Source organism: Myotis nattereri, assembly GCF_964212035.1.
Source record: "Myotis nattereri genome assembly, chromosome: 4".
NCBI classification, from domain to species: domain Eukaryota; kingdom Metazoa; phylum Chordata; class Mammalia; order Chiroptera; family Vespertilionidae; genus Myotis; species Myotis nattereri.
The window spans coordinates 95,637,503-95,663,079 of NC_138079.1; the positions used below are offsets into that span (position 1 = coordinate 95,637,503).

Genomic DNA, 25,577 nt, shown 5'->3' on the forward strand with positions numbered 1-25,577 from the left:
TTTTCCTCTTCAGCTCAGCCTAAGTCTCAAGGCTTTTTCTTTTCCCCCCACAACCCCTGACCTTGACAGACGTCACATGTTTCATCCCTTCTCTCCAAAGCTCCTCCATGCACTAAGAATTATGTGAGAAGTAAGAAGTAGAATAGCTGTTCTTATCACACTGGACTCTTAAAAATCTAGGAGGGAAGGCAGGTGTGTGTTGTTAGCCTCCTGAATTTGGGGTTTCATTCACACAGAAGCTGCATATCATTGTGCTGTTTTAGGTTATTAGTAAATTGGGCTGATGTTATTTTTCCAGAGAGCTAGGTTTTAGCAGCTAGTTGATGTCGTGTAGAATAGTTTATTCCTGTTTGGTGGTGCTTTCAGGGCTGTTTTACCGGCTCTGATTGACAGTCACGTGTTTTCTTGCAGACACGAGTTGGCGCTCCGAGGCAACCTTTCAGTTCACTGTCGAGCGCTTCAGCAGACTGAGTGAGTCGGTCCTTAGCCCTCCGTGTTTTGTGCGAAATCTGCCATGGAAGATTATGGTGATGCCACGCTTTTATCCAGACAGACCACACCAAAAAAGCGTAGGATTCTTTCTCCAGTGCAATGCTGAATCTGATTCCACGTAAGACAGTTTAAATGATGCAATTACAAATCCACAGATAGTTATAATACATTTGGCCTCTTTTTGAATTTTTTTTTTTTAATTTCCTTAAGCCTCTACAGTCCTTTGATTTTAAATTAGATTAAATACATTTCCCTCTTTAAAACTCACCGGTAGGTATTATATCCAAATTAAAAAGATATGTATTTTTCTTGCATATACAGAACTAAAGTGTTTGTATGAACACGGAATCAGGACCCAGTGGATTAGCTGAATACTGGTTACCAGGCTTAATTCCTTTTCAGCAGTAACTCTCCAAGGGGAAAATTTGGTTAAGAAAAATTATTTAGGCTGACATCCTTCTCGTTTTGTGTTAATCATTTCATATGGGTTATTCAGAAAATTCAAATGAAAACATTCGAGGGTACTACAACATGAGCCTACTTGGCTTATTTTAGAGAATAAATTTTTATTCATGTAATTTCTAAAAAGAGGTATGCTATAAAATGTCTTTAGAAAGAAGAAGTGTCTTTGGTGGTCCCTCCATTCAGGTAAAGCCAAAGATTAGAGGTTTCACATTTTCTGCCTACTTCCAAAAGCTTCTTTACTCTTCTTTCCTTTAATTAAGAACTGTCACTGTTCAGCGTTTATCAGTTCCCCTAGTTGTGACACTGTTTGAAGGGATTCCAGATCACTTTGTCACCAAGCTGCTTCCTTGGACCACATCTGCATAGACTCCCTGTCACCTCCTGATTGTGGCTCTTTGGTGCCCCCTGGGGATGGTTGTTCCCCAGAGGGCGCTGGTTCTAGTTCTGTCAAAGCTCCAGGGAACACAGCTCATTTTATTTTTTATTTTTGAATTTTTAGGAAGTGCCAAGCCCATTTTATGGTGCAGCCAGGGCTGTATTCAGATTAACAAAATTTTCCCCTATGTTCACATTGTGATCAGATCTGATGAGTATTGGGCTAGATTCTAGTCTAACAGCTTTAGCCTGAACAGTTGGGAAGCACAGTGAGCCGTCCACATCCAGCATAAGGATCCAGAGCAAGTGGAAGTGCCGAGGTGACAGCCCTGCTGTGCTAGGTATTTCAGTGAGTTTGCAGCCCGTTCAAAGTTCATTCCTTTATAAGCTCTACTTGCATTGTAAACCTTATGGTGGACTTGTAAAGTGGCATATCTTTTTGGTTTTTAAAACGTTTTTATTTTCTTCAGAGAAAGGAAGGGAGAGGGATGGAGCAATAGAAACATTGATCTGCTGCCTCCTGCACGCTCCCTACTGGGGACAGAGTCCGCAACCTGTGCGTGTGCCCTGACTGGGAATTGAACCAGAGACCTCTTGGCTTATGGGTCCTCATTCAACCACTGAGTCACACCCACCAGTATCTTTTTCTTTATAAACATCGATCCAGAGCCCTTTGTGTTCTGCTCAAAACGTGACTGACAGCAGCTATGGTCATGTTTCTTGGTTGTGATTCGGTACCCATGCTTAGAGTTTCTCAGGAGACCTGTGTGGAAGATGCTCTTCAGAACTTGACAGCCACAGCACCTATGAGCCACCAGGGGCAGGAATGATGCTTAGAAGTGATGACACCTTTATTAGTAGAACCATTTTTTCCCTATTCTTTTCTTTCTTTTAAATGTATTTTTTATTGATTTCAGAGAGGAAGGGAGAGGGAGAGAGAGAAACATCAATGATGAGAGAGAATCCTTGATTGGCTGCCTCCTGCATGCCCCCACTGGGGATTGAGCCAGAATCAAACCTGGGACCCTTTGGTCCGCAGGCCAACACTCTATTCACTGAGCCAAAACAGCTAGGGCTTTTCCTGTTCTTTTGAAAGAATATCAATAGAACTATAATCTGACCCCAAAGCTGTAGTCTTTTATAAAATCTAAACATGTATTTTATAGATACATCTATAAGAAACTTGAAGCGAACTTTTAAAAAATTAATAAATAATAAAACCATGGGTTAAATCAGTACATAGGGGCACCCCCAAACCCTTTCAGCCTTTTTCTCCATTAAAGGTAAATGTGTCTTCCTCAATCCCTCCAAAAGAGAAAAACAATAAGTATGGGAATTTTTGTGTGCTGTATTCTTAAAAATGTAAACATCAATGAAATATGTTACCTAAGTCTTAGATTATTTTCTTTAAACAGGTCGTGGTCTTGTCATGCACAAGCGGTGCTGAAGATTATAAATTACAGAGATGATGAGAAGTCATTCAGTCGTCGTATTAGTCATTTGTTCTTCCATAAAGAAAATGATTGGGGATTTTCCAATTTTATGGCCTGGAGTGTAAGTAACAGTGGGTTTAGCCTGAATAACCTGAGCATCATTCTGTGTTACCCTAAATCTTTTATTTTTCAAGGTCTTCTATTTATTTTAGAATAAGTTGGCCAGGTATCTATATGTGGTTTTGTTTCTTGGCTAAGCTTTTAGCAGCCAACAGGACTCAAGTCTCAACATTTGGTCAAAATTGATAAGTTGGTTAATAGCTTTCCTGTTAGGTAAATTTCCGTTAAAAGAAATAATACCAGTTGGGGTCCTTTCCTGAGTCAGACATAGTGCAGGGTGGTTGTAGGTACCTTCCTGAATTCTCCAGTCAGTGCATTTTGGCTGCTTTTTGCAGAGGTGGAAGTAGTCTCCTAGCATGGGTTCCTGGAACCGCCCATCCCTGCTTTGATGAGCAGACACTGATCCTTCAATTTCTATGCGGTGGCCTTGCACCCCCATTGCATCTGGGATTCCTCCTTTTGTTCAGAGAACAGTTTAAAATAAACCAAGAACCCTACAAAACGAAGCATAATTGGGATGCTTGAAAAAGTAGCATTTTAATTCATTAAGCACAGGACACTGGGATAATTGTCTTGCTGGAATGAAGGGAGCATTCATGTGATCTTATGCAAGTTGGATATTCTTTTCTTTTTTTATAGGAAGTGACTGATCCTGAGAAAGGATTTATAGATGATGACAAAGTGACTTTTGAAGTCTTTGTACAGGCAGATGCTCCCCATGGAGTTGCGTAAGTTTTTCTTTAATTGGGTGTTGTTAATGTGTTTTGTGCTGTAGTGAGGGCAACATTCTCATACTATCAGAGATGCATGTATTCCACAGATAAGCACCCTGTCTGTGCTGCCCCTTGGCACACATGGAACACACAGACATATATGCAGCTTCACATTCACTGCTTTGTTTATTAGATTTATAGAGCAGTTTTTTTATGCCAGACCCTGCTGTGTATTAAGAATATAATTATAGGGTCAACAAGACAGCCTTGGGTTTCTGTCCTCAAAGAATGTACATGCTGGTCTGGTAAAGGAGTAAGACCAGTATGTAAATAACTACAGCAGGAGTGGCTCTGTTTTTATTTTGAAGAGGTCAGGGATGTACAACATGGGAGCATCAGCATGTGCTGAAGGGGCCTTGGCCCACTGAGCGGTGAAGTAGTGAGTGGGGTGCCACAGAGCTTAGAGGAGGGCCTGCTAGGAGATGCGTCTGTCACTCATCCAGGAAGGCCTGTGTGCAAGAAGAAGTGTTGGCCTTAAAGAGTGGATGGGTGACTGGGTGATGAGGAGGGACAGTGGAATTTGGGAGTAGGGAGAACACATGAGTGAAGACACTAGCAGGGAAGTTTGGGATTGGGCAGAGTATCAGGAAAGTGTGCAAAGTGGAACTGAAGGCTGAGATGATAATTTGGGATCATGTTATAGAAGACCCAACACATTTAAAATAATATATTTCAGAGAGGAAGGAAGAGGGAGGGAGGGAGGGAGGGGGTGAGAGAGAGAGAGAGAGAGAGAGAGAGAGAGAGAGAGAGAAACATCAATAATATTTCAGTGATGAGAGAATCATTGATTGGCTGCTTCCTATCCGCCCTCCACTGAGGATTGGTATCAAGCCCACAACCCTGATAAGGAATTGAACTGTGACCTCCTGATTCATACGTCGACATTCAACCACTGAGCCACATCAGCTGGGCCCAACACACTTTTTAAGGCCCAAAGCGAAATAATAACACTCTCTCCAGAAAGAAGTTAAGTGACAGATTCCAGTGTCTTGCTTGTGATATTTTATTTCCATACGGCCCTGCTCTTGGTCAAGAGTGCACCATTGGTTGACCTGGATGGAATGGGGCAGAGAGCAGTAGAGTGGCCCTGAAGGAGCTGGTACTTAGTCCAGGTCCTGGCTAATGTGGCCTGGGGGTGGCACTGGGAATTTTTTTAAAAGCAGATAACATTAATTAGTTTTATGTTAATTGGACCGATACAGGAGGAATTAGGCTTTTTTTCTGAGTTGCCTTTTCAAAACACACACGCTGTATTCTAATATCAGAAGTGGAGGGCTGAAACAAGGTATTGCTAATTTTTTTGATCTCCTCTCCACCCCCTTCATTTAAAAACACTTATCCCTGTGTCACTTGTCTTAAAAAGTAGATTGGGGTTTTCAGCCTTACCAATCAAAACATTAATTGGCTTAGCCACACTTACCAAAACTTATTCAGCCATTATCACCTTTATGGTTATAGTTCTTAAAATAACAATCTGTAATTTGTGATTCTTGCATTAAAAAATTACTTTTACACACATGTGCAAATTTTAACTGGGCCATTTTGACACACCTTGAGTGTGTTTGCAAGGCCATGAACTAACCCCTGGAATTCGGAGTACTGTTGACATTTGATCTCATAGTAAATACCTCCTCTAGGATTGGTCACACTTAGTGGCAATCACGTTTATATCTTTGCACTACACACACACACACACGGGAAGGTGGAGATGGAGGTGGGGGATTGTCCTGCTTTCAGGTGGTATCCTCTTCAGCTTCCTGTTTTGGCGGGGGTGGGGTGGGGTGGACTATTAACTCTGAGAAAAAAAAATCTATCTTCTAACCAACCACCAAAATAAAAGAGTAAGAGAAAAAGCTATAGATGTTTAAAAGTCTGCATCCCAACTTGCCAGTATACATGCTTATCTTTTCTGTGTATATGATTACAGAAAAGAGGGGTCTCAGCTATTTCCACTTCTTGCTGACTACACATGACCTAATGTGCATGTAATAGAACCACAGTGGGTGTCATTTTGATAGAAGTATATAGAATTTAAGCCCTGTCTGTGAGTGCTGATCTTGGTAAATGATGGCAATGCTACTATCAGCAGACAGTGTTTTAAGCTGCTTCTTGAACACTGAGATTGAATTAGCACTGGTCCACACACTTGGGCGGACAGTCAGTGACCATTGAAGGGAACCCTGTGATAAGAACTCTTGGCCTTGGTGTCCTCCATGTCACAGGCCTAGTTGATGAGTTATTACCTTAGAGGGATGCTTGGCCTTCATTCCTGTGTCAGGATGGTGGGAAGTGAAATGTTGGCCACCATGTTGACATCTCATCGAATCGCTCCACACACATTGCAGAAGCAAGGGGGTGTCCTGTGCAGTTTTCCCTCAACCTCAAACTGATCTTGTAGGTGGGATTCAAAGAAGCACACGGGCTATGTCGGTTTAAAGAATCAGGGAGCGACTTGTTACATGAACAGCCTGCTGCAGACTTTATTTTTCACAAATCAACTACGAAAGGTAAATGGATGGTATTTCTCTCCCCAACCTCCACCCACCCTTTTCTCTCAAGTGTTAAGGCACAAGCAAAACTCTCTCGCCGACTTTCGTCTTATCTTCCCGTATCACAGTGCTGTCTCCAGAGAGGGCCCCTGTGTTATGCTTGTGCATATTTTTATTCCTCAGTGTTTGGACACTTTCAAAGCTAACTGGGGTGATCAGAAGTTCTCTACAGCTAATAATCCTAACTTTGAGCTAGAAATAATATGGGTTTGTTTTAAATCTGAACGCCATGAACATGATTTGAAAAGTTCTTTATAAAAAAATTCTTCAGTTAGAAAACTACTGGCTGCGACATATAATTTTCAGCTATTATAGGTAAAGCTTATATTTGTAAGAATAGTTAAGCCAGAACAAACCTCCTTTGAATCTAACGTAGGAGAGAGCCGTGAGCAGCATGGAGCAGTGCAGGCAACACGGACTCCTGGTTGGGGGGCACCACTGGCTGGTCTGCTGGTTCTCTATGTTTGCACTATTCTTCTAGTTAATTACCATAGAAGGATTTTATCCTGGGGGATAGCTGAATATGGATAGTTTCAGTAGCATTTGTTTCATCAAATCTTTTGTTTACAAGTAATGTTAAGTTTAAAAATGTTGCTCCGAGAAGTATGACATGAGTGTGGTTCTCTTTTGGATGGTGAGCTATAGGTAATTAAAAAAAATATTTTGTCTTTTTTTTCTAGTTTGTTTCTAAAGACTTTTATGATTTTAAAAAAACAAAACACACTTTGTGGCCTATTTAGGGGATAACTAAAAGCCTTTATTAAACTACCTTAGCCATTGTGATATTAGAAAGTATACTTTCACATCAAATTTCACTTTTATGACTTCTTCTAGGCCGTGTACATGATGCCAACAGAGGGTGATGATTCATCCAAAAGTGTCCCGTTAGCATTGCAGAGGGTGTTTTATGAACTACAACACAGCGATAAGCCCGTAGGAACAAAAAAGCTAACAAAGTCATTTGGGTAGGTATTCAAATCTGCCTTTCCATTCTGCTGCTTTTCTTACGGATGAGTGAGTTGCTAGAAGAAAGGGAGCGTAGTGTAGGCATTTAATTATGTCGGAGTGTTTTTATCATTGCATTTTATTTGACCTCTTTGGAAAATAGGGGCTTGGTTTTAGAAAATTGCTTGAGGAATAAGTCACCACTTAAAGCTTTACCTGTCAGGAAAAGGACATGTATAGTTTTTAAGTGAATGTGTACTTACTTACTTGCGAACATGACTTCTCCTTGCAGTAAGTTGTTTAGAACAAGATAAAGTTGTGAACATTTGGGTGTCCTGATAAAACTTAGTTTATCTTTTAATTATAACCCCCCAAATAATCTTCTCAGAAAATGAATTTAAGAATAGTGGCCGATTATTTTACTGTGTAGTTTTTTTTTGTGTTTTTTTTTAAATATATTTTATTGGTTTTTTACAGAGAGGAAGGGAGAGGGATAGAGAGTTAAAAACATCGATGAGAGAGAAAGATCCATCAGCTGCCTCCTGCATGCCCCCCACTGGGGATGCGCCCGCAACCAAGGTACATGCCCTTGACTGGAATCGAACCTGGGACCCTTCAGTCTGCAGGCCAACGCTCTATCCACTGAGCCAAACCGGTTTGGCCTGTGTAGTTTTTTTTTTAATCCAAGCTGCTTGTTAATTTATTCTTATTTGAAATGTCAAAGTTTCAATATAAATGTTCATTTTCTCTTTCCAAGGTGGGAAACTTTAGATAGCTTCATGCAACATGATGTTCAGGAGCTATGTCGAGTGGTAAGTATTAAGCTATCATTGTATACTACTGACACCTAATATTTTGAAACACTGTCTGAAGCTGTTTTCAAGTAAAACCTCAGACCTACCTCATGTCACTATAATTCAGATATACCCATCTTCGTTCAGGACCAAAATTAGGCCAGAAGGAATTAGCAGTATTTATCTAGTTAAAAATCCAAAAAGGATGAAAATAAGTTATTTGAAAGGGAAGTATGAGGGGAAACTTGAATTTAAATAGGGGGCAGCATACGTTTAATGTGTTAACCTGGAATATCTACCCGAGTTATTATAAAAGAAATCACAGGTTGGCTACGTAGCCATCCTGACTGCCCTGCTGCACTTCAGAAGGGTGACTTCTGTTACTGCCCTGCAGCGTCCCGGCCCCTCCTTTGCACAGATGTTGTGGTTGAGGCAGAGCTCTGTGTGGGTGATTCTCCCCCAAACCAGCTCTAGCCAACCAGCAAATCCCATTCTTCCAGTTGCGATGAAAGACACACACACACACACACACAACATGACATGGCTATTCAAGGTGATTGGCTGGGCAAGGTGTGTTTTCTTTTTTGCAGCACTAGCTGGGTTGAATCCAGTTCATTAAATATCCATGGACAAACCAGTCAATCCTGTTGACAGGCTCAACCTCATTAATCTCTTGGTGTGGACCAATACGAGTTAAGTTTAGTGCTCAATTTACATGCTTTTCCACAGAGGTAAAATGAATATAAAAAATGCTTCTAAAGGCACTACAGATTACTAATTCATTCCAAAGGCTGGATAGAGAGTTAATCTCAACTGTTGCATGTAGATATTTTTGTAAATATCCAACCAAGGAAGAAGACTTTATATATTTTTGATAATTGCATGCCAAAGGTCATAATATTTATAGTCTAGAATTTGACCATTGAAATTTCCTAGTCAAGTTGCAAATTACTGTATATTTATTAAACATAACATTTTCCTAAAGCCAAAATTTTCTCTTCCAGTTGCTTGATAACGTGGAAAATAAGATGAAAGGCACGTGTGTAGAAGGCACCATCCCTAAATTATTCAGAGGCAAAATGGTGGTATGTGGCCCTCTCTCTTCAAGAATGATTTTAAAATACTTAAAAATGCTAACAGTGTTCTGATTAATACTCACACCATGTCCTCTTCCTTTGTAGTCCTATATCCAGTGTAAAGAGGTGGACTATCGATCTGATAGGAGAGAAGACTATTATGACATCCAGCTGAGCATAAAAGGAAAGAAAAACAGTAAGTTGTGTGCACGCAATGGCCTGCTGCCTGTCTGGTAATTTCTGTTGCGGTTCAGAGCTTCCTTACAGAAGTGCTTGTCATTGAACTGGAGCATAGACAGCCACCTGCCCAAACGCTGCGTGCACAGCTCACCCAGTGAACACGCACACGCAGCCCTGCCCAGCCCTTCGCATCACTGCCTCCTCCGCAGGGGAAACTGCTACTTGAGTTTCTAACATCCTGTTATAGGTTGTATTTGCATGTTGTAAGTATTTATGTAGGATGTAGTGCCTTTCTCACTTTGCTCAGCATAGGTGCAATTCACCTATGCTGTGAGTAGCAATAACTTGGTCATTTTCATTGGCTTACAGCATTCCCCTTTGGAAATGTATTACAAGAGTTTTGAAACCATCTTTTCTTGATAGATGTCTGGGTTGTTTTCACTGTGAGGCTGTTAGGCATAAGCTCCTTGGCCATGCTTATTTCTGTCTCCGGGGCACATACATATTCACATTTATGATGAGTGGGATTGCTGGTTCACAGGGTACACACATGTTAAGCTTAATAGATAAAGTCAGCAGTTTCCAAAGGGGTTTATCAGTCGTGTCACCCCCCTCCCCCCCAAACAATGTGTGGGAGCTGTCAGTTACCAGATTGAATGTTTTGGTGGGAGAATGGTGCTCTCTGGGCTTTAATTCACACTGCAGATCATGAAGGGGTCGCTTTTCCCAGTGCCTATTAGTAATACGGCTGTCTTTCTGAACATAATGGAATACAGTTCATAAAACTTGCAGCCAAGGACATTAAGTTATCATCACCTGTGTGATTTCTGTTGAATCACCTTTGTCATCTTCATGGCTGTGTTTGCCGGCTGTGTGGTATGCCTGGTAATCCTTCATTGGGTGCCAGCCGTTGTGATTTTGATGGGTGTTTGCATGCGCTTAACCTTTGTTCTAGGGCACAATTAAGTTACTTGTCAATAATTTGTTTTTTTTCAAGTCTTGCCTTTCAACTTTGTCAGGTGGGAGCACAACAGTTTTTAGTTCAGGGCTAATTTGTCCTCACAACTGAGGCAACACCTGAGTTTCAGCCTGAAGTCCTAGGAGGCTTTCCCTTGAGGCAGGAGGGAACACAGACCAGTCTCAGGCTGGTGTGAGCTCTGGGGCCCATACCTCTGTCGTGAGGTGGTTTGTCCCCCGGCCCCAGATAATGTCCTCACTCTCCTGAGTACAGTGACCTGCATTCACCGCAGGCTCCAGGACCCTGTGTGCGCCACTGGCGCTCTCTTCCTCCACAGCTGTCTGCCCTTGGGCTCCCTGTCCTGCACATTTGAGCTTCCTTGGCCCCTCAGGCCTGTTTGAGTTTCTCCTCCCTGGAAAGTACACGTAGTTGGGATACTTGCGGGCTCGCTCAGAGGGCACCGCTCCGCACTGCCTGTCATCCGGAGTGTGGGCAGTGTTGTTTTCCATGCAGTCCAGGGTTCTACCGGTCCAGTGCAGGAGAGGAAGTCCGGCTCCTGTTACTGTCACCAGTAGCACAGGAGCCTTCCTGTCTGCACGCTAGTTCTGGGTGGGGTCGCTGAGGCGTTCCCCCAGAGTGGGGCTCGCCTTTTCACTCTTTTTGTGTAACAGAATTTCATAACTTAAGTGATCACCAGTGTATCAGTCTTTGTTTTTTGTGTCCTAAGAACATCTGCCCTGAAGTCATAAGATATTCTCTTCTCTGTTAGTGTTCTATCTTTTCTGTTTATCTACAACCCACCTGTAATAGTTCTTTTTGCATGTGTGGGATGTTAAGATTCGCCACCCCTCACCTCTTCCCCTTGGATGTCAAATGGTCCCATCATATTCTCATTGCTCTGCGATGCAGTTTAATGGACACTTACACGATATTTAAAGTGCACATCGTATTTGACATGCGTATGCTTTGTGAGGGATTACTTTCATCTGATTAGTGAACACATCCGTCACCTCACGTGTTTCATTCCTGTATTTCTTTTGCAGAGAACACTTAAGTTCTACTCTACTTTCAATTGTACAATATGGTGTAAACAATTATCGGCACCATGTTTTACACTAGGTCCTCAGACCTTACTCATGTTATATCTGAAAGTCTGTGCCCTTTATTATCCTCCCTACTCACCCCCCCCCCCCCATTCCTTCTCACTTTCTACACTCTCTTAATAATTGTAGCTTTATAGTAAGTGCTTGGGTCACAATTTGTTACTTGCTTTTGTTAAAATCTTAGAACACTGACTCCATGTTATTTTTGTAAGAACCTTAGGAAACCATGTCATGAGCATTTAGGCCTTTGCTGGATTAGTGAAGGTGGCATGGCAAGTTTAACTGCTCTCTGTTCGGGGCTGAGAGGTACTGCTCGCAGTCAGTCAGTTACATTCCCTTCCCTGGCATTCCTAAATGTATGGCGTTGGCTTTATTGTAATCAAAGCTTTACTGATAATTTCGGCTGACTTTTTCCTTTCTCTCTTTAAAGTATTTGAATCATTTGTGGATTATGTGGCGGTAGAACAACTAGACGGTGACAACAAGTATGATGCCGGGGAGCACGGCTTGCAGGTAACTTGGACATTTGTACCAGTGTCTTGGTGGAGCTTTTCACTTTCTTCTCAGATCTTTCGCTTAATTGTGAACTAACAATTTCCTCATAACTTTCCATATGCTGCTGTTATTGAGAACTCAAAAGGATTTCATATCTTAGCCTAGACAGTATATATTAGAGAGCTCTGAGTGTGCGGCTGGTGGGGTTGAACGGGAAGGGCTAGGAAGGTGTCAGCAGGACGTTGAAGCAGTTTGTTATCAGAGGTAGGACTATCACCGGCACACCTGAGGCTCTGTCCCCATGTTTGACGACTTTTCCAGTTCACTCGTTCGTTACTCTGTTTCTCCCGTTCCTGGTGTCAGTGCACGGGCTCTCCTCAGTTCCTCCTAGTCACACAGAATTTCTTAGGCACGTGGAGTCTGCATTTGCTGGTGATAACAGTTTTCTGGGGATCCCGACTCCAGAATGAGGAGTCATTTTCTGATATCTGTTCCATGATACTTGGTGCCCCACTTGTTTTCACATTGCTCTTCAGGAGCTCTGGGTTTCTGGCAGAGCAGGGAGCGTCCACGGTCGGATAATTCATGTTGCTGATGTGCCACTTAGTGGGCCACAGGCCTGCTCTTCTGCTTGGTCGGGCCTTTCGGGACGCCAAGCAGTAAGTCACTGGATGTGCCAGGACATACCTGTGTTACTCAGGAGAGTTACCCTTAACCACACTGGCTATTTGGGGTCTGGGCGAGCAGTGTGTATTTCAGCATCATACATACAGCATCAGGGGACAGTGGTGGAGAAATAGTTCTTTTGTTGTTATTTCAGGGTGTATTGAAACCATGCCAGTCCTTTGTGTGGCAGTAGGTTCTGGGATTTGTTTCTCCTTCCAGATGCCCTATCCCCGTAAATACACTAATGTACATCATAGAGCATTGCCAAGTAGCTTGCCTGATAGAGCTACCAGTTCCTTTAGGTGGTCGTTAAAGTGCCGAGGGAAAGTCTGGGTTGGAAATCAACCTGATGAGGGTCACAGGTGGCCTGGAAGTGGTTGAGTTGGCAAAGGCTTACTTTCGAGAGGGGAAAAAGCATTGGCTGAGGTGGAGCAGAGATGGGAGAGGCGTGAGCGCTGTGCAGGCACAGGCCCCGGAGGAGCCGAGTTTGGGAGTTGGGGTGTCTGCACAGGCAGCAGGGAGAGGCCATGTCGCTGGCACTGACTCGGAACGTTCTTCAGATGTGGTCTGAGCAGTAAGTGCTGAGTGTGCTCCACAGTAAGGTGAAAGTCCGGGGCAAGGACGCCGCTCTCGGAGAGTCCCCCAGCATAGCCGCTCGCCGTGCGGCTCTGTCCAGGTCTTCCTAGCACTCCTTGGCTTGCGTTACTGCATTTTCTCTTAGGCTTTTCCACCTGGTCGTTTTTCCTGTGTTCCTCCATATTTTTCATAGTGTTAAATGACTATAAAATATGTCAGAAAGTGACCAAACCTTAATTTACTCAACTATTCCCTTGTTGCTGGATATCAAGATAGAATGTCATCCTTAGGGAACTTTCACATGCAATAAATATACAGTGGGGCCTTGACTTACGAGTTTAATTCGTTCCGTGACAGAGCTCGTAACTCAAATTACTTGTATATCAAATCAATTTTCACCATTACAATGACACATGATGCTGGGCTGATGTTGTGGCGTTCACTGTGACTTTCGCTGCACCAACTAGCGGTGGGGTATCTGAAGCTGGCTTGTAACCCGAATTTTAGCTCGCAACTCAAAGCAAAAAAATCAACCGAGAGACGGCTCATATCTCGAAAAACTCTTTAGTCGGGTCACTCATAAGTCAAGGCCCCACTGTAGATCTAAATATTTTTTGTTTGTTTTTGTTAATCGTCACCTGAGGATATTTTTTCCAGGATTATTTAGAGAGAGTGGAAGGGACGGGGGAGACTGAGAGAAATATGGTTGTGAGAAAGGCACTTCCATTGGTTGCCTTCCTGCACTTGCCCTGACTGGGGTTGGGGATAAAACACGCAACCCAGGTATGTGCTGTTGACTGGGAATCAAACCCATGACCTTTTGGTGCACAGGCCGACACTCTAACCCAGCCGTGGGCAAACTACGGCCCGCGGGCCGGATTCGGCCCGTTTGAAATGAATAAAACTAAAAAAAACCCCACATCATTATGTAATGATGTTTACTTTGAATTTATATTAGTTCACACAAACACTCCATCCATGCTTTTGTTCTGGCCCTCCGGTCCAGTTTAAGAACCCATTCTGGCCCTCGAGTCAAAAAGTTTGCGCGCCCCCCCCCCTGCTCTAACCACTGAGAAACACCGGCCAGGACTAGGTCTAATATTTTAAAGGCACCCTAGATGGATGCCTAAACATTGCCTCTCCCATCAGAAGTCCCTAGCACATTCCAGTCTTGCTGAGATAACTGCTGCTTTCATTGCTTTAAGAAATAACTAGCTTTGAACTAAATTTGCATTTCTTTTTCAATGTTCAGGAAGCAGAGAAAGGTGTGAAATTCCTAACATTGCCACCAGTGTTACATCTACAACTGATGAGATTTATGTATGACCCTCAGACGGACCAAAACATCAAGATCAATGATAGGTAATCTAAGTGGGTGTGGAGGTGTGAGTTAATCGGCACTCGAGTTTTTGGGGGAGGGGTGTTAATCTCAAGTGCTTTTTTAAGTCTGTATATGTATTTCGGTCTCATCTCTGATGTATTTAGGTTTCCCTTCTACCGAGGTGCCCAACAGCTGTCATTTTAAAGGAATACTTTTGCTTAAAATTGGAGCTGCTCATGTGTATCTCCCTCTCAAGGAGCCCTAGCCACTCTGCAATGTGGCAGCTTGGAGTCTGTGAGGAGGGCGTTCCCCACTCCACAGACTCTGCAGTACCAAATGCAGCGTTACATTTGTCTAAACAGGACTCTCTGATATATTGTAATATCTCAGTTGGTGTTGACTTGTAGAATGTGGTACAATTTTCAGGAATCCTGAAGTAGGTGTGCGTGTGCCTTATTCCAGGTTGGTCAGCCACCCTTCAGACTTGAGGGGGGAAATGTAACACAGTCAGATTGCTTGCCACCAGCTGGGTTTCTGCTCATCTGCTTATCCCTTGTCGTTCTTTCCTGTGGAGAATAGAAGAAATTGTCTCCACCAGACCCCACAGACTGGCAGTCCACAGACTAAATCCAACCTGCTGGTGTGTTTTGTTGGGTCCTTACCTTGGTTTTGTTCCTATTTTTATTGGAACTCATAATACGATTTCATTTAAAAGTTCCTATTTCTGGCATCTTTTAGGAATTCAGAATATTTGGTGGCACTGGGCCAGAATTCTCGTGGCTCAGGTGCTGCCCTGTTAGGGTCAGTGTGCATGCTCTGCTTCGGGCCCCAGCTGCCCAGCTCACTTCCTTCCTGCCTCTGACAGCACTCCCAGTTACCATTTAATTTAAAAGCTATGGAGCCAATAATTGGAAAATAAGTAGAGTCCAGGGTATTTTTAAAAATCATAGGGTGAGGTTCTTGTTTACATGTCCTCCTCCAGTTTTGATTTCCCCACATTTCTCAGCCTGCAGGATACCCGTAGTGGTCCCAGTCCTGCACTGTCAGAATCGCTCATTAACACACACGCAGAATTATTTCCATCCTAGAAAAGCCACTGTGTACATTTATCACAAGACTCACTGTTGTGTTGTACCCTTGGATTGAACATTCTGTTAGGTATGTCAGTGCTTTATAGCCATTTTTCTCACATCTAGCTTCAGGTCTTCTATTGACATATAAACAATTATTTGTTCTATTGAGTAGGAGCTGCCTCAGAAGCAGTTCATAGGGCCTCCCTAGTCAGATTCTTACTTCCCTTTCCAAGTAAAGATGAGCCAGTCAATTAGAAGGTCTAGCAATAAATAAAGCCTAGGAGAGAAATGTTTTACGTGTAAATGAAACCTGGATTTCTTTAAAAATGTTTTTTTAATAGGTTTGAATTCCCCGAACAGTTACCGCTTGATGAATTTTTGCAAAAAACAGATCCTAAGGACCCTGCAAATTATATTCTTCACGCTGTCCTGGTTCACAGTGGAGATAATCATGGTGGACATTATGTGGTTTATCTGAACCCCAAAGGGGATGGGAAAGTAAGTGCTGGGTGGGGCCGGGTTGGGGAAGGGGGGTGGAATTGGATATGATTGCCTATAGGGGACTTACTCCGACGCCAGCCCAGCCTTTCCCTGTTCCTCCTGATCGCTTGTTAGCAAACGAGCCTTCTTGGCCTCTGATTGATCTGTATGTTCTGATGTGTATTAATTGCTTATACTCTAAAGTCAAATAGTAAATTAGCGATCATACTTTATGTTTGTATCTCTGTTAGTATTGAATGTCGGAACTCACAGAATTCCTTTACATCTAAAATGAGGCAATTATTTTCCACCTAGGAGTAACAACAGAATAGTTCTCTGCTACCTGGGCAGGGAAAGCAGCATTGATTGCATGGTATTCCATGTCCCCTGTTGTCCACACTGTGCAATGCTCCGTCTTTCTTGGTTCATGTGGATCTCATACATAATCTTCCCCAAGGGGAGCAAGTGAGGGTCTCAGGGTCTGTGTCCAGCAGCATAGGGGGCCTGGGAGGATTCCAAAGATGGAGCCTGCCTGGCTCATGCTAAGGGAACCCTCACAGCATCTTTAATTGTGAGGCTGAGTACCATTTAAAATGACTTAATCCCTGATGAAGAGTCTGGAACATAGCTTTGTACAGCTATGCTTTTTTTAAAGTCAGGCCCTTACTGTGATAATCTATCCATAATAATAAAAATGTAATATGCTAATTAGACCAGACAGCCGAACATCCTTCCAGACAAAGCCGGGGCTGCGAGGGTGAATTTCGTGCATCGGGCCTCTAGTCTATATATAAAAGCCTAAGCAACCATTACGACCGGTTGCTATGACACGCACTGACCACCAGGGGGCAGACACTCAACACAAGAGCTGTCCCTGGTAGTGGTCAGTACACTCCCACAGCCAACCTCCTGTGGGTCCTCCTCCCGACCGGCCAGCTCCAGTCACCGGCCAGGCTGAGGGACCCCACCTGTGCACGAATTGGTGCACTGGGCCTCTATCTAGTATGTCATAAGGTATAGGTGATCTGTTCTAGGAAAACCCCGCTGAGCTTGTGTGCTCAGAGTGTGATCTCTCTGCTGATGTCTCGTTGCTCTCCTGTCCAGTGGTGTAAATTTGACGATGACGTGGTGTCAAGGTGTACGAAAGAAGAAGCAATCGAGCACAATTATGGGGGCCATGACGACGACCTCTCCGTCCGGCACTGCACGAACGCATACATGTTGGTTTATATCAGGGAGTCCAAGCTGAGTGAGTAGAGTGGCCTGTCGTGCTCTGCACTGTGGGGAGCTTTGCAGTCGTTTCAGGAGTCATTGCTGTGGTGTGTAGGCCACGCTGCGGGGACCTCAGCTGTGTGTCCTGTGCAAACCCATGCTCGGATTAGTCTTCCTTGTTTACAACATCTAGAGGCAGGAGGGGTTGGGCTTGTGGGCCGTGATGTGGACTTGTGGCACCCAGTCGTTTCCCTTTAATAGATTGCTATAGCAATGATGACGTGAAACGGGGACCTTCTAAGAAGGGGAAAGGAGAACCTGGCAGAGGTGAATGAAGATGCATTTGTCCTGCAGGTGAGGTGTTACAAGCTGTCACCGACCATGACATTCCTCAGCAGCTGGTGGAACGATTACAAGAAGAGAAAAGGATCGAAGCTCAGAAGAGGAAGGAGCGGCAGGAAGCCCATCTTTACATGCAAGTGCAGGTCAGCCTCAGCCTCCTGGGGCCCTGGTGGGAAGGGGGCTGCTGAGAGCCACACTGCTCCAAGGGCTGGCATGAACCTGGGCTATTGCTGACAGATCAGAGATTGCTCTGGGCAGCCCTTGAGTGTTACTAGCTGAGTGACTGTGCAGGCCAGTTTCCCGACCATTTGGAGTATACAGTTCAGTTCAGGGTAAGGACATAGATATGAGAATTACCAGAGCACCAATACATTATAAAGTATTTATAAAAAGTGTCCTAAGGGGGTAAGAGGGGTGAAGGCCTCAATGGAAGGGTGCGTAAGAAGGGAAGGCTCCCATTGGGAGACCACCACAGCCCGGATGGGGTGTGGGGTGGTGGTATGCCAGGCCATGGAAAGCCTGACACAGTATGGAGAAGGCAGGAGAGGTCCAGCAGGGAGGTGAACTTCCAGGTGGTCCTGGTTCATGGCTCAGTAGTGATTACCTTCCTGGAAAAAGGTGCATTGTGTATCGCCCTCCTCCCTTTTTTGGTAACAGGTTGTTACTGATTTTTTTTTTTTTTAGAGAGGAAGGGAGAGGGAGAGAGAGAGAAACATCGATGAGAGAGAAACCTCAATTGCCTGCCACACGCCCCCTACCGGAGATTGAGCCCACAACCCTGGCATGTACCATGACCAGGAATTGAACTGGCAACCTTTTGGTGCATAGGATGACACTCGACCAACTGAGAGATACCTGCTGGGCATATCATATCTTTATATTATTTGGTGATCACCATATAGATGGATTTCTAGCTAATGCTTTTAGATGAGTTAAGAATGGCTGCATGAAAATGTAGGCTTTTGTCTTTTCTAAATACATACTTGATTTCATTCTTAGTCATTTTGAAACTTTTCTCTTTGGGTCTTCTGAAGAAGCAAGACTAGTAGTTTTCAGCATTTTATTATTTGAACTTACTATTTTTTTAAAATCCTCATCCTAGGATGCATTTATTGATTTTAGAGAGAGGAAGGAAGATAGAGATTGAGAGGGAGGGAGGGAGGGAGGGAGGGGGAGAGAGAGAGAGAGAGAGAGAGAGAGAGAGAGAGAGAGAGAGAGAGAGAGAGAAAGAAACATCGATTGGTTGTCTCTCCTATGCACCCCAACTGGGGATGGAACTTGAAACCTAGGTATATGCCCTGACCGGGAATTAAACCCACGACCTTATGGTGCTCAGGACAATGGTCCAAACAGCTGAGCCATCCCGCCAGGGCTGTTTGAACTTGTTCTTGATCAGCATGATCTCATTGTATTTGTGTGTCAGTTGTTCTGTGTGTTTGTGCATGTTTTCAGATAGTTGCAGAGGACCAGTTTTGTGGCCACCAAGGAAATGATATGTATGATGAAGAAAAAGTCAAGTACACTGTGTTCAAAGTGCTGAAAAACTCCTCGCTTGCTGAGTTCGTCCAGAACCTCTCCCAGACCATGGTGAGTGCCAGCTGCTCTGCTGATGGTTTATTTTGACTTCCACGCGCCACCCTCCTTTATACCTGGATAAGACAGTACCTTCTGGGGTAGGTGCTGTGTGCAGGCTGCCTGAGAAGTGAGGTAACTGACCTGCACTCATTTCCTTCTGGGTGGTGCCTGTGTCTGCCCTGTGACTAATGTTTCAGCTGAATCAGCAGTGAAGGAAAGTTGAATGTGAACTCAAATCTTCTCTTTTCTACGCCTTCCTGTGTTTCTTTTTCTTTTTCCTTTTGTAAAATGGTCACTTGAGTCTTGGAATACTAGTGATCCTGAAAGCAGGGAGATCTATGATTATTTTTCTTATAGTCATAGAATGGTTACAGTGATACAGAAATAAAATATGAATTAACTTTGTTTTCATTTAATTTTTTTCCAGGGATTTCCACAAGATCAAATTCGATTATGGCCCATGCAAGCGAGGAGCAATGGAACCAAACGACCGGCGATGTTAGATAATGAGGCCGATGGCAACAAAACAGTGAGTGTTGTTGACCGCTGCACACCTCAGCGTGCTCCGCTGCTGGGGCTGCCGCATGCCTCCCCTGTGGTCCAGCCGGATACGTTTCTTCAGTACACGAGTATAGCTTTTCGCTCTCACTCTGCATTAAAATTTTCTAAAATTGGCATCTCTTTTGGAAATAGATGATCGAACTCAGTGATAATGAAAACCCTTGGACAATATTCCTGGAAACAGTTGATCCGGAGCTGGCCGCTACTGGAGCAACGTTACCCAAGTTTGATAAAGATCGTAAGTGCCCACCAAACACCCAGCCACCATCAGGGCAGTGTAGTTGGGTTCCTGGGCCATCGTTCCAAACATATTGCCTTAAATGTTATTCCCTTGCAAAAAAATCTTAGTAATTCCAAAAACGCTCATAAACCCCTGTTGTGGTCGAGGCTTCATGATGAAGTGAAGTAGGACTGGCCATGGGCTGTAGTGTCTGGGAGCAGAGGAGGGGAAGCAGTATTGAGGCGTCATATGACGTTCCATCTTCAGTTGTGGCCCCATGTTTGCTGATCACATTGGTCCTTTATATACCGGCAGATCACACAGAGCAGGCATTGCAGCCTCTCTCTCAAGGGCCAGGTGTAAATACAGTGGACTCTTGCATAGCATGGGCTTGAGCTGCATGGGCCTACTTATATGTGGATTTTTAAAAAAGTGCTGTATGTATTTTCCTTATGATTTCCTTAATAATCTTTCTCTAGCTTACTTTATTGGGAGAATATAGTATGTAATACATACATAAAATATGTGCTAATCAACGGTTTATGTTATCCATCAGGCTTCCAGTCAACAGGAGGCTATTAATAGTTACGTTTTCGGAGAGTCAGAAGTTACATATGGATTTGTAACTGCTTGGGGGGTTTCCCTAACCCCCAAGTTGTTAAGGGTCAACTGTATTTCATGCCTTGTGGGCCATATGGTTTCTGCCTGGCATTGTAGCAGGAAAGTGGCCACAGAGGATGAATAAATGGATAGTCTAGCTGTATTGCAGCACTACTTTATATGAAAAGCGGGTGGATCAGATTTTGCTATAAGATTGTTTTTATTGCTGTAAGTGGTCACCTCTCTAGTGTAGCAAAGTCATACAACCCTACCATTATTCCTATGACAGCACCCAGCCATCTAGTTAGTACCAGATCTTGAAACTAGGATTTCTAAGCTCACTGCCCCAATTCCACCTTCACTGCGTCACATGGAGTGTTCCCCGTGGGTTCGATGCTTGGAGTGGGAGCAGTCACAAGCCTGGTCTGACAGTTTTAGGCACAGTAAGCTGTCATTTCAGTGCCTCACTACATTTACTGTCATTGCTTTAACAGTGTACTGAGTGGTAAGACCCTAACAAAACCTGTTTATGAACCTTGTAGATGATGTGATGTTGTTTTTGAAGATGTATGATCCCAAAACACGGAGCTTGAACTACTGTGGGCACATCTACACGCCAATATCCTGTAAAATACGTAAGTCCTGCTGCGCTCACCTCTGCCTTGATTCTGCTATAGTTGTGGTGTATTACAGCTTTGCATTCTTTTCTTTCTCTCTCCTAGGTGACTTGCTCCCAGTTATGTGTGACAGAGCAGGATTTATCCAAGATACTAGCCTTATCCTCTATGAGGTTTGGATGGTTTATTTTTCTATAATCAGTGTATTGTTAGCAGATAGGGGAGGAATTTTTTTGCTTGTTTGACTGTCCCTGTATTTGTTATGGGTAATGTCTACTGTTGAGGTGACCTTGAGTTTAGGATCACATTTGTAGATTTGTGATTTTTTTTTACCAATTGAGGATCGATCAGTGATTATTACATCTTTACGGATATTAATATTTCCCGTTAGCTTTTTAACATACTAAAAATACATGGCTGATAGAACTGGGTGTAGGGAAAATACATACAGAGTATGGCCATATTAAACATTAGACAAATGTTGCATTGTAACTGTTTCATTTCTTTTACTCTAGGAAGTTAAACCGAATTTAACGGAAAGAATTCAGGACTATGACGTGTCTCTTGATAAAGCCCTGGATGAGCTAATGGATGGTGATATTATAGTGTTTCAGAAGTATGTACTTTTTGAAGGATTTGATCACTGTGTACTGGTAGCAGAATTTTTTTTTCCAAGTCCTGTAACACTGACAAGATTGTGTTGAGACCCCGAGTCAGGTGTTGTTTGAAATGCCTCACAATGCTGACAGACGCTGGCTGTCTCTGGGTCTTGGAATTAGGTGTTGAGCGTTTTCATCAATGCTCTGATTTCCTAAAAATGTCTACAGTGAGCATGAGCTCTGTTAGCACGGCCGCAAAGGTCTTTGTGAAATAGCAAGATTGTATTTCTTCCCTTAAAACATAGGGCATTTCTGAGAATGCAGCTACTTAGGTAATTGATTTAAACCTGCATGTTAAACCAGCACGTCGGAGGTCTTAGTCTGAAAGCAGCCCGGTGTTGCCTTTTTCTTGCTGTTAAAGCGTCTGGTGAGGTGGCCCTGGCATAGGGTGTGGACAGGCCACTTCTGTCGTGTCCTGCTGCCTTGGCCTGAAAGTGCCTTGGTCAGGGAGCAGGCTGTGCCACAGGCTGTGCGGGCCCCACACTTCACCGCAGCCCTTCCCCTTGTCTGTAGAGAAGAGGCTCCTCTTTCTGTATTGCAGTCAGGACGGCAAGCAGCACTGTGCCTAGCTCAGGCACACCTTCTGTACGTGATGGCCTTTCCCCGTGGTCCCTGCTTACAGAGGTCACTGGCAGACCCCCCCCCACCACCTTAAAATAGGACCCTGAGCTTCTGTCTGTGCCTGTTGGGGTCACTGTGGTGTGAGAGGTGATGACCCCTGGCCTGGGTTTTGATTCAGTCTACAAATGTGTGTTTTTTTTCCTCCCCCCAGGGATGACCCTGAGAATGATAACAGTGAATTACCCACCGCAAAAGAATATTTCAGAGACCTCTATCACCGTGTTGATGTCATTTTCTGTGATAAGACAATCCCTAATGATCCTGGATTTGTGGTCACGTTATCAAATAGAATGAATTATTTTCAGGTATTTGATAAAGGCTCTTCTCCCTTCAGATTTTGCACCAGAAAAACCACGTTCTTTAAAAAAAAAAAAAACTTGCTGATGAAGCTGATGGATTTGGTTCAGGAGGAGGGGTTAGTCCTGCTGTTCTAAGGAAATTCCTAACTAAAGTGGGTTGGTGCTAAGATGGCCATGGGAGCAAAGCTGTTCTTACCCCAGCCTCAGCCTCCTCATCAGCTACCATGTCCATCTGCACTCTTGTCCTTCGAAACCCTCTCTACCTGGCACAGTGTGCTTTTGGAGATGATGGCGGTCCGTTGCTGCAGTTAGAACATGCCAAGTGTGAAGCATTTCAACAATCATCAGGAAATTTAAAAATCTATAGGCTTCACCTTAAGAGTGAAAAAGCCTTTAAAAGTTTATCTTCATCAGATATGCTACTCGCATGGTGCTGTTAGGTAGTAAATTCCTAGGGCACTGGAATGCGGCCCCTCATCCCACATCGGGTGAAGATGATGGGGTGCCTCGTTAATAATGATGCTTATAAGCAAATCTAGTGCATTGCCGCAGTGTGCCCTGGCGTTCTGATGTCTGGCTTCTGCCCCCCCCCCAGGTTGCAAAGACAGTTGCACAGAGACTCAACACCGACCCAATGCTGCTCCAGTTTTTCAAATCTCAAGGGTAAGCTACACGCACACACGTGTGTTTGGTCCTTGCTGCGTGCTTTCCATAGTTCATCCAAACATATTGGAGCTAATTTTAATAAACTGGCCACATCACCTGACATACCATTTCTTGCTTAGCTTCAGATACAGACTTGTCACCCCTCATATCTTGACCACACTACTCCAAGATGTCAAAATAATTGGCAGCCTCATCTCAAGTCAGACTTACTTTAGATACATCATCAGTAAATACATCTCCCACGTGTCAGCTGGGTCCGTCCCAGCCAGACTTCGTGTGCTGTGCCGCCATTGCAGAGAGCACTCGGGTGTGGCAGCCGGCGGGGCGTCGGGCTCGGGAAGTAGGAACATTCAATGGAACCCTGTGCCAGGTCCCAGTTGCAAGTTTAGGTGCAAGGCCAGTGGTTTGCTTTTCTGCTCAGTCACCGATATTTGTTTTAGGCGAATAAAGAAGTCATTTATTTACATGCTGTTTTCTTGTGTAGTTATAGGGATGGCCCAGGTAACCCTCTTAGACATAATTATGAAGGTACTTTAAGAGATCTTCTACAATTCTTCAAGCCTAGACAACCTAAGAAACTTTACTATCAGCAGGTATGAGTCCAAATTAATGTGCCCGTGGGTCCTGAGGAGAAGCCTTGGGTTTTGTGGAAGCGCATCTAACGGGTGTCTCTTTCCTTCACAGCTGAAGATGAAAATCACAGACTTTGAAAACAGGCGAAGTTTTAAGTGTATATGGTTAAACAGCCAATTTAGGGAAGAGGTAAGTTTTTTCAATGATAGGAATCTTCATTTTTATTGGAGCTTATCTATGGTTTCTGTCTCTCTAGACTAAAACAACAAAAGAAAGCAAGAGGAGTGATAGCCTTGTAGCGGCCCCTGGGTCCAGAGTTGGAGAGCCCATGTTGGTGTCCTCTTGCCACCACCTCTGTGCCCTGGGAGATGAATAGCAGTGCATCTGCCTGAGCCTCCAGGACTGCTTTCCTTACCGGTTTGGGCATCTTAAGTTGATGCCCTGCTGCTTGGCCGGAGCAGTATTTTCCTTGAACCCCGTCAGGCCTCAGTGAGGGCAGCCGGCCTGCCAGTGAGCTGACACTGACTCTGTGGGCCGCTCCGGTGGCGTGTGCTTGCTGCATACAGCAGGCATGTGCAGCCACACTTTAGGTGGTTCTAGGAAGTGCGACTGCTGGGATCCCAAGTCCTTTTCACCGTTCTTGTTCGGCCATTTTTGAGGGAAAAGTTGAGTCACATGCCACAGACGTTCACATGTGTATGCAGTGATCAGTCAGGCTTAAATTGTAAAGCCTCCTGCTGCTCACGGCCTAGTGCAGTGGTCGGCAAACTCATTAGTCAGCAGAGTCAGATATCAACAGCACGACGATTGAAATTTCTTTTGAGAGCCAAATTTTTCAAACTTAAACTATATAGGTAGGTACATTGTTATTAACTTAATTAGGGTACTCCTAAGGCTTAGGAAGAGCCACACTCAAGGGGCCAAAGAGCCGCATGTGGCTCATGAGCTGCAGTTTGCCGACTACGGGTAATCAGCCTTCTTTCTCACTGTGCTGGGATCAGAAAGGTTTGTAGGTGACCTTTCAGGGTGTCATTTCCTGAGAAGCTGCTCTGGAAATGGCAAACTTTTCACATCATAGTGACATTTTTGTTTGTTTTTTATTATTTGATTCATTGGGGTAACATTGGTTAATAAAAGTACAATTTTCAGATAACCAGAAAGTGGCATTAATCCTCACCCATGGATATTTTTCCATTGATTTTTAGAGTTGAAGGGAGGTGTAGAGAGAGAAAGAGAGAAATATCAATGTGAGAGACACATTGATTGGTTGCCTCCCGCATGTGCCCGGACCAGGGCCGGGGATTGAGCCTGTATCTGAGCTGTGTGCCCTTGATGGGACTCAAACCCGGGACCCTTCAGTCCACGGGTGACACTCTATTTACTGAGCCAAACCTGGGCTCAGGGCAAAAGTGGCACTTCTTAAAGTCCCCTCAGTACTTGGTGGGCTCCAGGTTTGGGCAGATGGTCTGAGTGAGTTCTCACATCAGGGGCCCTCATGGCGGGAATGAGTGAGAGAGTCCTGGGAGCTAGAGACAGCTGAGGACATCTATTGCTGTGTTTTCTTTCTTCAAGCAAAATTGGTTTGCTGTAGCAGATCCTTTATGTTTTCTTTAAAGCATGTGTTTCGTCTTGTCATTTCTTAGGAAATAACACTATATCCAGACAAGCACGGGTGTGTCCGGGACCTGTTAGAAGAATGTAAAAAGGCTGTAGAGCTTGGGGAGAAGGCATCAGGGAAACTTAGGCAAGTATTTCCTG

The 25,577-nt window shown here is 44.0% G+C and overlaps 1 protein-coding gene across 1 annotated transcript in view; it reads left to right on the forward strand.

Annotated features, from left to right (window-relative positions):
• The window catches only part of USP7 (ubiquitin specific peptidase 7), a 65,965-nt gene that overhangs the window by 37,061 nt on the left and 3,327 nt on the right, over positions 1–25,577 (forward strand). The window contains exons 3-26 of the mRNA XM_081090211.1: positions 412–610; positions 2,748–2,886; positions 3,525–3,613; positions 6,057–6,165; positions 7,042–7,172; positions 7,910–7,964; positions 8,951–9,031; positions 9,128–9,218; positions 11,694–11,776; positions 14,253–14,362; positions 15,736–15,892; positions 16,979–17,123; positions 17,441–17,571; positions 18,881–19,015; positions 19,431–19,532; positions 19,697–19,802; positions 20,927–21,019; positions 21,107–21,174; positions 21,517–21,617; positions 22,433–22,586; positions 23,176–23,243; positions 23,731–23,839; positions 23,931–24,008; positions 25,463–25,563. Of these exons, the coding sequence (XP_080946337.1) occupies positions 412–610; positions 2,748–2,886; positions 3,525–3,613; positions 6,057–6,165; positions 7,042–7,172; positions 7,910–7,964; positions 8,951–9,031; positions 9,128–9,218; positions 11,694–11,776; positions 14,253–14,362; positions 15,736–15,892; positions 16,979–17,123; positions 17,441–17,571; positions 18,881–19,015; positions 19,431–19,532; positions 19,697–19,802; positions 20,927–21,019; positions 21,107–21,174; positions 21,517–21,617; positions 22,433–22,586; positions 23,176–23,243; positions 23,731–23,839; positions 23,931–24,008; positions 25,463–25,563 (2,635 nt within the window). The remainder of the gene's footprint in view (positions 1–411; positions 611–2,747; positions 2,887–3,524; positions 3,614–6,056; positions 6,166–7,041; positions 7,173–7,909; positions 7,965–8,950; positions 9,032–9,127; positions 9,219–11,693; positions 11,777–14,252; positions 14,363–15,735; positions 15,893–16,978; positions 17,124–17,440; positions 17,572–18,880; positions 19,016–19,430; positions 19,533–19,696; positions 19,803–20,926; positions 21,020–21,106; positions 21,175–21,516; positions 21,618–22,432; positions 22,587–23,175; positions 23,244–23,730; positions 23,840–23,930; positions 24,009–25,462; positions 25,564–25,577) is intronic.